We start from the raw sequence: 16,988 nt of genomic DNA, 5'->3' as shown, positions 1-16,988 counted from the left end.
AGGGCTTGCCCAGGGACATCAATAACCACAGACATGCCAGACGTTCTGACCAAGAAGACTTCGGGTGCCGCTGACCTCTGCCTTTCTGCCCAGCTGGCTAAGTCCTGGCCATGGCTGCCCCTCCCACACAGGGTCCCCCTGAAGGGCACACCGAGGCTCCTACACTCTCCTGCCAGCCCCCCAGCCACCCCTGCAAGGCAGATGCAGGCTCTGGGCCCAAGGGCCACAGGAGTTGGGCCAGCCCTTGCCTCTCCGTCCTGCAGCGCTGGCCTCCTCCTTGGAGCCCACAGGGCCCTGACAGCCTGGCAACATCCCTGGTCCAGACCCGCCACACGATCAGCTGTCCTTGGGGAAGGAAAGGGCTAGTGCGGGTGAAGCCCTGCTCCCGCTCCCCAGCTTCCCCAGCCGAAGCCCCTGGGAGTCCATTCCCCACCCACTGACCCTCCCACCTTAGGGCGCGGCATTTCTGCGTGGCCTTCCCTGGGACCCCCGAGACCCAGCATCCCAGCAGAAGTACCTCGCTTCCTGGCCCTCGGGCCTCTGGGGGTGCCAGCTGGCCCCAGGTCACCGTCCCCATCCTCACCCACACAGGGGTCCTGCAGGCTGCTCTCTGGCGATGGGCAGGGGAAATGGCGGATTCCGTACTTGGTCCAACACTTTGTGCACTCTATAGACAGCAACGGACAGTCTCAGTTAAGCCCCCCTGCCTGGCTTGGGGCACCTCTGGTGGAGCAAGGCTCTCACACAGGACAGCAGGTGTGCCGGGCCCTCCAAGCATCCACACCAACAGCTCCACTTGCTCAGACCCACCTCTTCCAGGAAGCCCTCCCTGACTGCCACACCCCTCAAACACCCCCTTTTGCTGAAAGCCAGCACCATGTCCAGAACTTCAGATATTCTGACTCTCTCTTTGCACCCAGGTTCTTCTGAAAGGTGATTCCAAGCCAGTACAAAACTCCTTACAGCAGAGCCTCAGGTGTGGCCCCCAACCAGGCCAGGACTTTGACCAGTGCACAGCAACAAAAATAAGGCCTTGGGCACGCTCATGGCAATGTGGCATCTCCGCAGCACCAGCACGGGACCATGCCACTGTATTTTATAAAACCATCGTTCACAGTATATCACAAGTGAAAACAAAAATAAAATCGGTTCCCTTGACACTGCTGCCAAGCCGAGGAGCGATGGTGGGCCCCCAGGGAGGACGCAGTTTCCTCTCTGATAATTTTCATTTATTCAGAAACACCTCCTGGACAGGTTTGCCAGAATTCCCGAGCCCAAAGACATGTGTTGTTAAGACAGACGGACACCTCAGGAACCAAGCTGCTTCCTGTGCACAGCTCTTCGGAATCAGAAGAGGCAATGGTGCCAGGCTGAGACCACGCACCACAGCCAGGGCGCTTGGCGGGGGGGCGCACTGTCCAGAAGTCTGCCTTGGAGGAGATGTCTAATCATGTCAAGGGGTAAGCGAGGTCCAGAGCTTCAGCACTGAGCTCCTGCAGCAGCAGCCTCTTTGCAGAAAAGGCCTCCGCGTGGAGCACGTCTGTAGGTCCAGGATGGCCCAGCTCTTGAGAGGGCAGGGCCTGACATGTCCTCTTCCCCAGGGCTTCCGGAAGAGCCTGCGGGCAGAGCCTCTCCCCCAGGCGTCTGCCCAGGCTCCCCTGCAGGCAGACAACCCGGCCCTGGGGACTGCTGCCCGGAGAGCACTGTGTAAGGAGGGGGTGCAGCGGCCCAGGCCCCGCTACGGGGCCACCACCGGCTTCATGGGATGCAGGGGGGCAGAGGCGCTCGATGCCCTCGCCACACGGGCGTCCAGTCAGCACAAGTCCAGGCCCGGCCCACCTCCCCCCGATGCCCTGCAAGGTCCCCAGACAGCCGTGGAGGAGCCAGTCTGGTCTGCTCTCCAGAATCATGTGAACTCTGAACTCTGGGGGCACAATATAAACGCAGATGCAGGCAATTATCACAGGAAACAATGAAGAGCATCCACCAGCACGCGCATCCTGAGGGAAACCATCAGCACTCAGGGGTGAGGCCTCAGGCAATGAGAAGCCCAGGCGGGGTGTCGCCTCCACTGTCATGTCCGACCGTCATCCCACTGGACGAGGGCGGGCGCCCGGCACTCTCCAAGGACCCGCAGGATGGCCTCACGCCCCATCCCAGACCACGGCCCATCACACTGTCTCCCTGAGCTGGGGAGCAACAGCATTTCTGCCTCACATCCCCTGCGGCAAACATCTCTGCCAGTACCCCTTGATGGTTCCCTAACAAAGAGGCGTGGCTGGGCCGAGACAGAGGGAAGGAGGGGGTCCGGAGGAGGCAGGGAGCAGGGTGCCCTCCCCTGCAAGTGAGCCCACCCCCAACCCCCTGCCGCTGAGCCACAGGAGAAGGGCCAAGTTCACATCCTTCTCTCCAGGTACCTTCTCACGGTCTGTGAGCCACACCCTCTCTTCACAGACTTGGCCTGTCTGTATACAGATCTGGGGGCTTTCCTCCCACTTATGTGAGTTCTTTACATGATAGTAACTTCCCACTTGGCTTTTTGCTGCATTTGTGATGGGACTTTATGGCAAGAGCCCACCCTAATCTCTGCATAATTAACTTTACGGTCCCCGAGTAACCCGTAACACTCAGGGCTTGGCACGCGGCAGGCAGTGGTGATCACAGCTGCTCCCACACCTGGGGTCTCAGCGGGGCCCCTCCGTCCTGGCCTGGAGCCCCAGCCTGCCTCCCTGGCAGCCCTGCTGGTCACCCCCAGAATCACACCCAGCACCCCAGAAGCAGCCCCAGTCTCAACAGCTGTCAGCAAATGCAAATACTCTTCTGACAGAAATGCAATCAATAGAGAAATCAGTTTCAAAGGAGAACTAGGAAGAAATACACATGTTCGGAAATGAACTACAATTCTAAATAAATCCTGGGTTAAAGAAGAATTCACAAGGGAAATTAAATATTTACAACTAAACATTAATTTTAAAATGCTATATATTTTTGAATTGTGAGATTCAACTAAAACCATGATTATCTGGACATTTATAACAGAAATGCTTTTATCAGAAATGAATAAAAACTGGATATGAATGATCTTAGGAAAATGAAACAGCATCAGCTCAAAGAAGGAGGAAAACAGTAAAAATGTGGGCAGAAAGAAATCCATCAGATTTTAAAACTAGCTTTTAATAGAGGTTCAGAAAATCAAGTCAGCCCTTTGGAGGGGTTTATAACGCTGCCACGAGTCTGTCGACGTTGATGACAAAACAAGAAAATTGGGAGCAACAATTAAACAACATTAGGAATAAAAGAGGGTGTGATCCAGGGGCTGGGGACGCTGATGGAACGACAGGAGCAGAGCTCAGCCTGTTAATTCGCTCCGTCACCCCCGCGCCAGAGGGGAGCCTAACCCTGTTCATCTCCCTGGTCGGGACCCAGCTGGATCGCGGCAGAGCAGGCAGTCGGGATCAGGGCTGCTGCCCTCGTGGCCGCGCCCCTGACCACAGAGTGACGCTGCCCAGGTCCCACTGGATAACATGCGACTGCGTGCCGTGCTACTTCAGTCAACGTGAACATTCAAGAGCAGACATGCACCCACAGAAACACAGCGAGCTGACCGAAGAAGAAGCGGAGAGCCTGGACAGCTGTTGCAGATGGCATAAGCAATGGGCAGGCCACAGAGGAGCTCCAGGCCCTCCCGGCGGGGGAGGCGGTTTTACAGCGAAATCCCAGACACCGGACAGGAGCAATCTTGTTCTTCCAAAACCTTACAAAGAACACAGCCAGCATGACTAAGCCCCCACATGCCACACGACACAGCCTAAAAAATATAATAATAATAGAAAAGGGAACACACTCTCCGGGACTTCCCTGGTGGGTCAGTGGTTAGGACTCCGTGCCCCCAGTGCAGGGAGCACGGGTTCTATCTCTGCTCAGGGGACTAAGATCTCACAAGCCGAACAGCACAGCCTGGAAAAAATAATAGAAAATAAAACAACAATAATAGAACAGAGGCCACAATCACCATTTCTACTCAGAGTTGAACTAGAGCTTCCGGTGGGCTCAGGACAGAAGGAAAAACACGAAAGATAAAAGCGTTGACACAGAAGAGGTGAACACTGTCATTATTCGTAAGTGACACTGTCTATACAGAAAGCTCAAGACTCAACAAATTATTACAATTAATAAAAAGACTTCAGCAACACGGCAGGACCTTTCGTCAGTGACTTTGTCAATGGACAGAACTCAACTACGTTCCACAGGGAAAAGCTGGCTTCTTCAAGAAATCAAATCCAGGGACAAAGAGAAAAAAGGAAAACTAAAAGGGGAGCATCCAGAGGTCTGGCAAGACCGGAAAGGCACCATCAGCAGTGCCGTGTGCCTCTCGTCAGGAGCCCAGACACGCCGCGTCTCTGTGGGGCTCCCGGAACTCGTGGGTGGGAGGAAGCCCCGCTGCATCTGGACATCTGGGCACGGAAAGGAGCCCCGCCCTGAGGGTCACACTAGGAGGCGTGCTGATGTCTGGGGGGAGGGGGTCACGAGTGCGCAGGCGACGCTGGGCCGGCCCGGGGCATGACCCCCACGCCCAGCGGGCCAGGGCTGGGCGCATGACGCCTCTGTGCCTAGTCTTCCGTATGGAATCTCCCACATTCAGGAAGCTTAAAAATAAGATGTAAATATTATGTAAAACCTGCACTGTCCTTCCTAGAACAACCAGTTGTGCGTGCGTGTGTGCACCAGCAACAAAGACTTGGAATCGGTACTGTGTTCCATTAACGCACGTGCATGCTAAGTCGCCTCAGCCATGACCGACTCTTCGTGACCCTGTGGACAGGCTCCTCTGTCCATGGGGATTCTCCAGGCAGCAAGAATGCTGGAGAGGGCTGCCATTTCCTCTTCTCGTGGATCTTCCCCACCTAAGGATGGAACCCACGTCTCTGACGTCTCCTGCACTGGCAGGCAGGTTTTTTTTCACCACTAGCACCAGCTGGGAGCCCCTGTCCCATTAATAATGGTTCTATTTACAAAAGCAGCAAAAAAAGGTTTCATTTTTGTTAAAACCAGTTTAATGAAAGATATGTAAAATACTTATGGAGAAAATTACAAACTTTGTTGACATTAAAGACCCGTCAACAGAGAGGCCTACGGTCTCGTGGGCAGAAGACTGGTGAGGATGGCACGGCTGAGTCTCACGGTAACACGGGATGGGGGCCAGTCTCAGCCCGAGTGACGGGCAGTGGCTCTGAAATCCATGCAGCAACAGAGGCCAGAGTGCCCAGGGCGCACCTAAGGAGCAGCGATGGAGCAATCTGCCCTGAAAGTATCAACAGTTAGAATAACTGTGAAAATCAGGGTGCGACTCCGCACAGAAATAGAAAACTGACCTGGAGAATCTGCATAGATACCGCGCTTATCACACAGCTGGCACCGCAGGTCTGTAGAGAGGGAATTTTCGGTCAAGGGCCCGGGGACAATTTGTTATATCAACAGAGAAAAGTAGTGTATTACACTCCACCCTCCTCATACAGAAAAATCAATTCCAGGTGATCGCAAGGCTTAAATATGAAAAACAAATTGTATAAGCTTCAGAGGAAGTAAAGGCAAAACCATTATCCTTGTGCTAGAATTTACTAAACAGAAAAATGCACATTTTGACAAGAAAGATTGATAAACACAGAGGTGCTGTAGTTAAAAACTGGCTTTCATCAGCAGCACCACAAGGAAAAGCCAGCACAGTGGGCAGAGTACCTCTAGAAGACACATGGAAACCCTGCCCATTGACAAGAACAAGACAAACTGGAGGGAAAAACACAGTTAACCTGAGACTCAAATGCCCAGTGACCACGGGAAAAACTGATCCCACCAGATGCCGGAGAAAAGCGAGCTGAAGCCAGAAGACGCCGCTCCAGGCCCACGGGCGGGCAGACAGCCAAGGCCACCACCCTTCTGGGCCCACCAGACAGGGCCAGGCCAGCACGGCCACCAGGCGCTGAGCTGCCCACCCCACCGCCTGGTGGTCGTGCTGACCATCGTGGGGGCCGTCCCAATAGCGCCAACATCCAAGCTCCTCAGCACCAAACCCAGGGCCCAAGACAGGCGCTCCGACGGCCCGTCCCCCGTGGAGCAGCTGTGCCTGCCACGACCTTACACGTGACTGAGCGCCCAGAGCAGGCAGAGGGAAGGGCCACCAGGCGGAAGGCTGTGCCTCAGGGGCAAAACCAGCAAGTTGCAGGCTGATTCAACCAGTGCAAAGTCAAGAGACACACACACGCCCACAGGGTCTGCTCAAGGACATGACATGGCAGCAAAACCTCGAGGACAAACCGCCAAGGGTGGGGAAGGGGGTGGGTGGAGTCTGCTTCACATTTCAAGTCTGTGAGCACACACGCTCACAAACTCACACTCGCTGCAGATCCCTAAGGACCTGGAGTCAGTTTCCCAGACACAGGGCTGGCAGAAAACCCCTCTGCAGGGGGATGGGAGCTGGGGGGTGAGCAGATCACAGAGCCAGCCCACAGCAAGGGGCCCAGCCCGGCACCCAGAAACCAGAAGCAGATCTGCCCTGTGGAGCCCAGGACGCCACCTGTCACCCATGGGCCTCCATTCCCCGGCTGTGCCCCACACGCAGCACCAGGTCTACACGGGCACCTACAAGGCCGTCCGCCAAGTACCCCAGCGCCTGCAGACTCCACGGGACACCGCAGACGCCTGGACCCGGCCCCAGGCAGGGCGGCGTCTCCCACTCTGCTCTCCCCAGGTGCTGACCCAACGCCAACAACCCCGGCCCGTCTGGGGCCAGGGTCACCCCCGATCCGGGGTCAAAGGCAGGGCCAGTCAGAAGGACAGAATCCTTCTGTGGTTACCATGGTTACCAAGGTAACACAGTGGAGACAGGCCCCCGGCTGCCCCCCCCACGCCCACGCTGCCCTTACCTAGGGGCTGATAGCCTTGTTGGGAGGGCCCCCCGAAAGGGCCCCGGCTCCCCAGGCCGCCGCTGCCTGCGATGGATCCATAAGACATCTTCTCACAGGACGCAGGGCTGCACCTTCCTGCAGAGGAAACAAAACACCGGGTGGGGGGAGAAGGGGGCGGTCAGAGCTGGAGCTCAGGTTCCACTCCCGCTCCGCCCACCCTCCCGGGAGCCTGACCGCTGCGACCGCACCTTGCAAGTCAACAACTAATGTCTGAACGTGGAAACAAGATCGAGCAGTGAAGAGCGACAGGAGCGTGTTATTCAGTGTCAACAGCCTCCCAGAAGCACCCAAAGCAGCCACGGGATGGGAGGAAGGCGACTGGCAGGGGTGGGGGCACTTCTCCCTGAGCAAACCACGCAGCACTCCTTCTCTCTCTAAACTTCATGCGTGGAAACTTTTAAAACATTAAGCTTAATTTGCAAAATCCCAGTGAAATCCTCCTCCAGAAGGCTCGGCCTGGAAACACAGCTGCACGGGTGTCTACCTTGAGCTGACAAGACCCAGGGCCCCCAGCATTGTCCTGCGCGGCCAAGAGACTCAGGGCGGGCGGGGACCAGGACAGCCACGCACCCACCACGCGCCAGGCGCACGTCCAGTGGCAGGAGGGCTGGCCCCAGGGACCTGGCCGTGTGGGCGGCAAGGGCTCCCGCAGGAGCTCTCAGAGACCCTGGGGGTCCGCAGAGCTCAAGCGGGAGCAGAGAAGGGGCCAAGCCTCCAAGCCACAGCTTGGAGGAAGGGGCAGACCAGCCCTGGGAAGACAGGAGGGGCACCGGTGTGAGGCGGTCCCTCAGCCACGGGCGGAGGCTGCGGGTGGCTCTAGGGACCCGCCGGGCTGAGGGTGCACCCGGCGCCTGGTCGCAGGCGGGCAGCTGGACAGGACTGCAGCGACCAGCCAACAGCACAGGCCGCCTGAGGGGCAGAAACAGGCCAAGGGGCTGCCACCGACGTCCAGGCAGCTGAGGGGTTGTGGCCAGTCCTGGTCTGAGGTGGAGGGAAGACCCCCAGCCTGCCCCATCTAGCCTGCGGTCTCCCACGGCCTGTGCTTTTGCTCGCAGACTGGGAAATGGAGGCTACCTGCCGCAGGGACCACAGAGCCAGCCCAGCCGGAGGACGCCCAGAGCGTGTCCTCTGCCTGCTGCCTGGGCCCCCGGCAGGGCTCTGGGCCTCAGGGGCCTGGGCGCACAGACCCCCGGGGCTCCCCCCGTGCCCCCCACCTGCCCTGAGCCAGGCTGCACCCTCGGCTCCCGTCCAGTGTTCCCGCCCACCCCGCACAGCCAGCTCATGGCCGACTTCTCCACCAGGGTGTCCACACCGTGAGGGCAGGCAGCGGGCAGCCACCGCGGGCGAAGCAGAGCTGCTGGCAGCCCAGCGGGCGGGCGGAAGCTGCAGCAGGGCCAGGCCGAAGGGCCAGCGGACACCGCTGGGCTGGGGTGCCCTGGAGGAGCCCCAGGCCGCCTCAAAACTGCCAGCCAGACTCCAGGGAGCGATGCCCACTCCCCAGGAGGCCTCCTCCGGGGCAGCTTCCGTGACCACCCACCCGGGTGGCCGGCTTCCTCCGCCTCAAGCCCCCAGCTCATGGTGGCGCCAGGCTGTACCCTGGACATCAGCCCCCCGCAACAGCCTGAAGGGAGCTGTCTGTCCCTGGACTGCCCAGATCCTGCCCCCTGGGCACCAGGGGAAGCAGGGGTGCCAGGGAACGCCCCAGCAACGCAGCCCTGCCTGCAGGACAAAGTCCCCAGGCCCTGGAGGAGGGAGCGGCCGGCCAGCAGGATACCACAGGATGCCAGGCTGGAAGGGGCACCCGGACATAGCCCAGGCTGGAGGCCAATGACCCGGCTCCAAGGCCAGTGCTGAGGCCACAGTAGGGCGGGCCCTGCCCGTGACCTCTGCCTGCAGCTCTCTCTTGCCGGCCTGGGGCTCACAGAGGCCAGGGGCCCCCCAAGGCCAGGGCTGACCCTCCCAGCAGCAGACAAGGAGTGGCACTGTCTACACGGGGACGTCCCAGCACGGGCCCTGCCCCCGCACTATGCCAGAGGGACCCCCAAGGATGGAGAGCAGGTCCCGGTGGGGCCCAGCACGAGCCACTCTCTCATCTCTGGTCCCGCTTTCTCCTCTGTAACCGGGGCAGCACGCCCGCCCTTGGTGGGTCAGGGTGCCATGTCAGAGGCCTCCAGGAGCTCGTCTGTGAGCCGGGGCCCCGTGGCGACACTAGACAGCAGCAGCCCTGAGGCAGGCCGAGGCTTGGAGGCCAGAGGGGGCGCCCTGGGGGCAGAGAGGCAGGAAAGGATGGGCTCTCCCTCCTGCTCTCGGCATCCCGGAGGCCTGAGCTGACCCAGAGTAGGAGAAGGGCACTGGGACCCCACATCCCCTCTGCAGGGGTGAGCTGACCTCCCCAGAGGGCTGCACCGTGCCCAGTGTCTCGCTCCTGCTGCGGCCTCGGGGAGGTCCTCCCAGCGTGGTGATGGACCTGAGCACAGTAGGCGTCCTCCCCGCCCCGGACGCCTCCAGCCTCGGCAGAGCACACGGCCGCATCCCCGGCCTGCCCCACCTGGCCGGGTGCATCCGTCCTCAGCCAGGACCCAGTCCCCCCCAATAGGAGGTACCAGGAAGGGAGCCCCAGGGAGGGTAGTGAGTCACACAAGAGAAGGCGTGCGGAGGAGGCCACCCTCAAGGCACGTGTCCTCACACTGAGGGCTCCCTGCACGCCTGCTCCCACCCAAACACTCACAAGCCCCTGAGGGCCGACAGTGAGGGCTCCCAGACTCCCTCAGGCCTTGTCCACCCCCACGTCAGCCATGTCAGGGCCGGTGGCCCCAGACACATGGGAGGGAGGCCCGAGATCACCCAATCCAGTGGAACCCCGGGGGCCGGGTAAGGAGCAGGGCCCCCAGGTCCGCAGAGGGAGGTGCATCCAGCCTTCCTCCTGACCGAGCCCAAACCTCCCACCGCCCTGGTCTGCACCCCCAGGAGGGCCCTTGGCAGCAGGCCAGAGGCGGGGGCCTGACGCACCCACGGGGAGTCCCCTCCTGCAGTACCTCGGCTCCCACCCGACTCCGGCTGTGTCCCTGCTGACAGCCCTCAAGACCTCACCCTCACGGCCGCGCTCGGCCACAGCCTCTGACCCCCACCCCAGGGCCTTGGGGTCTCCCCCCTTCCTCCTGTCTCCCCTCCTCGCCCAGCCTCGAGCAACCACAGGGCTCAGTTCTGCCCCGCCTCCCCTTCCTCCCCTCCCCAGCACACACAGCCCTGGTGGAGCCAGCTTCCAGGCACCATGGGACCCAGGGGTTGGCATGGGCTGCAGCCCACTTGCCATCACGGTCCAGCGCCCCCCAGACACGGGCACCCTTCCTCCGGCCACACGCCAGGCCTGGAAACACAGACACGGGGCCAGGCTGAGGGGATGAGACGGCAGGCCCGTCAGCCCGACTCCTAGGGGATGCGACTCTCCTGTGCAGTGAAGTCTCTGCGATTCACTGAACCAACACACGCAGAGGGGGTCGGGGCAACGGGACTAAACGCCTGACCTGGGCCGAGAGCGTCCACAGGCCTCACAGGGCCCGCTCCATGTGAGGCATGTGGGAAGGCTCCCTGGAGAAGGCAGGCCTGGGGAGGAAGAGGCTCTGTGGGCTGGGCCGGTCAGAGGGAGAACGGCCACGGCCTGGCCCCTACCCGGACGCCCTCCGCTCACCTGGTCCCAGGCGCGCTGGCAGGGAGGCTGCTGGAGAGCCGTGCCCTGCTTGCCTTCTCTCGACCCAGGCCGGCGGTGCGGCTCCAGGGAGGCAGGAGGCCCCGGGCTGTGCTGCTCAGAGACCGAGGCGCTGCCCTCGGGGGGGACGGAGCAGCAGCAGCACGATGCCCAGTCCTGCCCACACCTCTGCGGGGCAGGCCCAGCGGCCCAGGCTGCTACCCACTGAGGGCCCAGAGGACACCGTGAACCACCCCACAGCAGAGCCCTCCCTGGGCTAGACCCACGCCTCCCTGCACTGACCGCTACCCACGGGCCCACCAGAGTGGCTTCAGATGGGAGTATTCTGGAGCCAGAGCAGCTAGGAGACCCTAGGATGAAGAGCAGGACGTCGCTGGAGACCAGGCTGCCCAGCACACCTGGCCCCATGCCTGCCATGTCCTGGGGAGAAGACATCGGCGCCACGGGGCCTCAGTTGCAGCACATGGGATCCTCAACCTTCACTGGGACACGTGGGACTGAATCCAGGGCCCCTATACTGGGAGTGCAGTCTTAGCCACTGGACCACCAAGAAAGTCCCTGAGACCCTGATTTTTTAAATGAGAAAACTGAACTCAGGGACGGGAAGCGACTCACCCGCAGTCTCACAGACAGATGGGTCGAGGGCAAGGCGCCTCCCTCCGTGGCTGCAGCGCTCCCCACGCCTGCCCCAGCGCTCTCTGCCAGTCCTCCCACAGCCCACGGCCACAACTCCCGCACCACCGGGCCCCCCGCGAGCACCTGCCCGCCCACTGGAGCTGGCAGGCTGCGTGTGGCCGCAGTCTGCACCACGCACAGACATGTGTGGGCCACTCGCTCACGCAGCTGTAAGCGTGACGGTCACCCTCGCGGCCTCGTCCCCTAAGACAGTGTGATGCTCCAGAGCAACAGGAACACGGGTTTCTCAGTTACAACACACCATTCTTTACAGATAGGAATTAAGACTACTTGGAGAAATGGTTGATCCCAGGACTAGGGCAGAGAGAGTAAGATAAGCCTAGATCATTCTGTTACATGAAAGAGCAAGGAAGTGATCAAAGCAAGGCAGGGCCATCGCCAAAGGGCCCAGAGGCCAGCCCGACAGGCTTCCTTCCGCTGGCCAACTCGGCAACAATTTGAGCACGAAAAAAGACGATGGTGATAAAAGATTATAACTTTTATTTATTGTAGCGTCTAAAAAACATCTATCATGTATTGATTTATCTGGCTGCGCCAGGTCTTGGTGGCAGCACAGGGGGTCTTCCATCTTTGCGGTGGTAGTTTCCTGACCGGGGTGGAACCCAGACCACCTACATAGGGAGCTCAGTCTTAGCCATTGGGCCCCCAGGCAAGTCCCTGTTATAGCCTTGTAATAAAGAAGTAAAGTGAAAGTCCGCAAGTCCACGTGGTTGTAAACACACACAAGGGAAAAAGAAAAAGTTCTTCGTCAGAGCAGACGCGGACAACTGGGAAAGGAAAGATGAAATTAGCAACATCCTTACGAGGACTGACTCATACAGAAAAGCCCAGCCACCAGGGCAACACAGGAAAGGACAGGTCAAGGAATGATAGTAACTCATTCAGGCAAGAACGTCCAGCAGGCCTGAGAACTGCGGGTGCGAGTCCCATAAACAGCAGGATATCCACGCAGTCTCAAAGAACCTTCCCCAAGAAACTAGGTAAAAGTGGAGGTAGGACAACTCTGCAGAGGAGAAACTTCACGGACGTCGGCTTAACCCCAGGGCCTGGGCCACGCGGTGCGGCACAGATCAGGCCTCATGCACCCCTGCCGCCAGACAGCAAGGAGGAGACGGCAGCCTCTCCAGGCCCTCCTGCCAAAAACGAAAGACCACGGGGACAGGAGACACGCCAGGCTGGGCGATGGCCCACAGCACAGCTGACCTGCGCCTTTTCCTGCATCAGCATCGCAGACTAGTAGTGACAGAGGACTTGACCATCCAGGTTCAAGAAGGCCAAGGAGACGGCACCCCCAAAACCAAACGGGATCCTGGATTTCATTCAGCGGAGAAACGTGTCACTGGGCTCACTGACAAGGTCTCTCCCAGGAACACCAGGAAGACTCTTAGGCCAGAGTACTAGCCAGTGTTAATGCTGCTATTGACACCAGCCCTGGGGTTACATAACAGAGTCTGCATTTGGGGGTCAGGAGCATCATGTCTTCAGCTCACCGGGCGGTCCAGAGGAACACGTGATGTGCACAGGAACACAAAGAGGGAGGGGAGGAAGTGAGCACAGGAAAACGGCTATATGTGTGGAACCTAGTGGGATAGAAGGCTTCCTGTTAATATGGTGACTGTTCTCAAAACTAGAATTACTTTTTCCAGGAGTTTTAAGTTCAAAACAAACAAATAACTCTACTAGAATATTTTTTTAATCCTAGGAACATATTCAAGAAAGGTCTAAGATCTGTGTACTGATAACTAAAAACGAACACTACTAAAAGGAAGTAAAAAAATTGTAAATGAATGAGGGGCCACAGCAAGCTCGTGGGGGGCCACCGGGACCCCACGGCTATGGGAACCAACTCTAACGCGCCGGCCCTGGCAGTGAAATAACACACACAAATGTGTAAAATGTTTTCTGAAGCTAAGAAGTTCCTCCCATCTCAAAAACAATCTATTAGACAACTCTTGAAGAAAGAAAAAAAAAATTAAACTGAAGAAATTCTTTTAAAAAAAGTGAAAATATCACCTATGAAAATCAACAGAGCATGTTTAAAGCAGTTACCAGACGAAAAGTCAAAATGCTCAATATTTCATGCATTTAAAAAAAAAAGAATCAAATGGACTTCATAACTCAAAAGGTTGGACAAGAGCAAAAAAGTCAAAAGCAACCACAAGGAAAGAAGAATATAAACAAAAGTTAATACTATTAATGAGGTGGGAAACAGAAAAACAATAGAACTAATTTACAAATTAAAATCCTGTTTTCCATAAAGTACTAACAAAAGAGACGACCAAGAGCTAAGTAGCCAAGAAAAGAGGGAAGAAACCACAAAGACACAGTATCAGCAATGAAAAGGCGGCAGGTCACCGAGACAAACGCGTGAGGGACTCATTAAGGCCCTGCTTTCAAACCTCTATACACGGAAGCTGTAAAACGTGGACCGGATGGGCAATATCTGAAGAAAACGGAACTCACCAGAGGTGACCCCCTGGAGACAGAAAGCTTCAAGAGACAAATATGGATAAAAGAAATAGAAAGTTCTCATGAAAACCACCCCACAAAACACCAGGACCAGAGGGTTTTGCGGAGGGATCCTGCCACGTTTCCAAAGCCGAGCATTTCCAGAGCTCCATAAATTATTCCAGGGTGCTGACGGAGCAGGGCAACCTCCGGACCCTTGTATGAGGCACCTACAATGCTAACACTGATAGAGAAACCTGGTGAACGCAGTGCAAAACACGGGGAAGTTACACACCAGCACTGGCCACGCATATGCTGCCAGGCACTGAATGCCACAGCAGGAGACAAACTCAGTCCTGACCTGCTCACCTTTCCAGGGATGTGGGGCACGCGCGGCCTTAGGAACCCATTAACACGACACCGCATCCACCCAAGGGAAAGGCTACTAGTTTCTCCACAGACGGACACTAAAACCAGCATCAACAGAACTCCCGATGAAGACAATCAAAAACATTTTTTAAAACGGTAAACACCCGCTAATCCTAACAGGAGCGTTTGCTCTGTGGGAAACGGAAGTGGGGACTAACGCTCGCTACCCACGCACCACAGGGACTGAAATGCCGACACAAGTTAAAGCTCCCAGAAGTAGCGGGCGGGGCAAAGCAGCAGCACCTAAACTCACCGGTGCCAGCTGGAGGAGAACCCCAGTCCCCAGAGCAACCCGAGCGAGGACAGGTCCAGGAACGCAGGCCACACAAGACAGTGGTCTCCCCGACGACCAAGGCGGAGCGGATCGCGTGGACAGCACCCCCGTCCTCGGACAGGACGGCACTGTTCACAAAGACGTCATTCTCCCCTCCCAGTAAACACCAGCCAGCCCAGGGCGTCCACACGGGAAGACACCACGGAAACAAGCAGATAAGAAGCACTGCATCCTTCAGGCTTAGAAACCCAGAGCAGGAAGGGCCGACACTGCTGCGACACGGTGAATCTGGAAACGTCACGCTGACTGAAGGGAGCCGGACGCAGAGGCCACACACCAACGACCCCATTTCTGTAAAACGCCCACGACAGGCAGGTCTGCAGAAGTGGGACACGGACAGGCGACTGCTCGTGGGTATGGGGCTTGGTCCAGCGTGACCAGAGGTCTGGGCTTTGCAGGTGGTGATGGACGGTCGCCCTGTGAGGACCCTGAAAACCCCTCGAGCACACACGTCGGGGTGGGATCTGTAGGGGACGTGAGCTCTATCTCGACAATGTGATCGTTAACACATGCTAGAAAGTCTCTATGATTAAAACCGGGCAGGAAAACACAGAACAACGGAATGAAAAAGTAAGTCTAAAATGAGACCCACATACATATGGACATTTAGGATACAATTTTTAATAAACGGTGCTGGGATATCTGGTTAGCCATGTGGGAAAAAAGTGGTTCGTGCCTAACATAGTGAGAAGAGCCTGCACCAAAGAACAGCCACCCAAGTGAGAGAGAGAACAGTCTGAGGAAAGACAAGCTCCCCTGAAGCTGCATGAGGGACAGTTTCCTGGGGAGAACTCAGAGCCCGCTGCCCCGCCCAAGCCCCCCCCACCTGGTCTCCCCCTCCAGGAACTAGGCCCCCGTGACACTGGCCCCCACGGGTGGGGGAGGAGCAGGGTGGGGGAGTGCTCCCGCCTGGCCCAGGTCAAAGGGGCACATTGGCACCAAGGCCACTTGCAGTCTGGGTCCTTCCCCTGTGCCTCCAGGCAGCTCTCCCCTACCCCACATCCGGACCCCAGCATTTCCCCAGAGCCCCCTCCCTCACCAGTCTACTAAGACCTCCCCTTCTCTGGGACGCAGAGAAAAGGCCAGCAGGCCCCCAGGACTGGGCAGGAGCACGCAGAGCAGGCTGGGGACTGAGCAGGACGCCCTGGGGAAGGAAACCATCTGGTCTTTGAAGGAGCCGCAGGGCGCAGCCCCAGGCCCTGGGAGCTGGCTCAGGCCAGGCACAGGCACCTTCAAAAGACAGCTGGGCGGTCTCAAAGGCCTGTTAACAGAGGGCCTGTGGCCTGAGCTCACACCAGGAGGGCGGACACACACCCCACCCACGGAAGAGGCAGCGGACAGCCTGACTCCACCCCAACACCTCCCCCACAACTTGCCGGAGAAACCAGGATACAGGCTAAGGGCCAAGACAACTCAGCACTGCATCCCCCAGGCCGGCCCTGGGGCGCCGCCTGCACTGGCCCTCGGCCACCCCCCAGGACCTGCCCCCAGGCCACTGCAGCCTGGGCGGGGGAGAGGTGGGGAACCCTGAGGGTGGGGACCCCGAGACCACCAGGCAGCAGAGGGGCCCTCCCCCCGCCACACAGGGGAGGGGCCCCAGGCCTGCGCTCCTGACCACAGGCTGGGCAAGGGGAAGCGGGGCAGGGCCCAGGACGGGGTTGGGGGCGGGAGGACAGCCCCTGGCCCGCCAGGCTCCAGAGTCTGAGAACCTGGGCTGAGCCCACGGCTGTAGGAGCCCAGCACGGACCACGGACCACGACTCGCCCAGATGGAGATGAGGGAGGCCGGGAGACAGAAAGGAGAGGAGGGAGGAACACGATCCCATTGGACGGAAAAGCAGCCGGGATACGCCGCCTGGCCACCCCTGCTCCTGTGAAGGTGCGGCCTGCAGAAGACTCTTGGCACAGACTCCAGGGACCCTGAACGCTGGAGCTCAGTCACGGGGGACTCAGCTCTGAACACATCACTTATGAGTGGGAAATCCAGGATTACAGGCCCCTGGAGGGTTCTCGCAGATGAAAACTCCTGAAACGGAGGGAGGGACTGAGGCGGAGGCGGGGCAGGGAGGGGCCGGGCAGCGGGGGGAGACCGAGCCCAGGCGGGCTGCGAGGGCCCCAAGGCTGCCACTCCTCAACAGACTGCATGGCAAGACAGACCCATGCAGGACAGAAGCTTCAGGCGCCCAAACACCCAGAGCTCCCGGTCCCCGGCCCCCAGGGACGTGACAAGCTGAGTGGGAAGACGCCACCCACAGTCACAGCACGGGGACTTCCCTGGTGGCCCAGACGTTAGGACTCGGGGCTTCCGCTGCAGGAGGCATGGGTTCCATCCCTGGTGAGGAAATCTGCACATGGCTGGTACAGCCAAAAAAAAAAAAAAAAATCACAGCACAGTTGGGAGTGCCTTCCGCCAC

At 58.5% G+C, this 16,988-nt stretch overlaps 1 protein-coding gene across 6 annotated transcripts in view; it reads right to left on the bottom strand.

Annotated features, from left to right (window-relative positions):
* Nucleotides 1–16,988, bottom strand: part of TSNARE1 (t-SNARE domain containing 1) — a 113,173-nt gene that overhangs the window by 73,337 nt on the left and 22,848 nt on the right. For 4 of the 6 annotated variants that reach the window (XM_052651637.1, XM_052651640.1, XM_052651642.1 and 1 more), the window contains exons 2-3: nt 6,921–7,037; nt 518–667 (exon numbers count right to left, since the gene is read on the bottom strand). In XM_052651637.1, the coding sequence (XP_052507597.1) occupies nt 518–667; nt 6,921–7,008 (238 nt within the window). In that variant the 5' untranslated portion in view covers nt 7,009–7,037. The remainder of the gene's footprint in view (nt 1–517; nt 668–6,920; nt 7,038–16,988) is intronic. The other 2 variants (XM_052651639.1, XM_052651638.1) reach the window with 1 other exon arrangement.

Source organism: Budorcas taxicolor, chromosome 14 (assembly GCF_023091745.1).
Source record: "Budorcas taxicolor isolate Tak-1 chromosome 14, Takin1.1, whole genome shotgun sequence".
NCBI classification, from domain to species: Eukaryota; Metazoa; Chordata; class Mammalia; order Artiodactyla; family Bovidae; genus Budorcas; species Budorcas taxicolor.
Note: the sequence above shows the minus strand (reverse complement) of the source record. Positions and strands in the feature narration are given on the sequence as shown.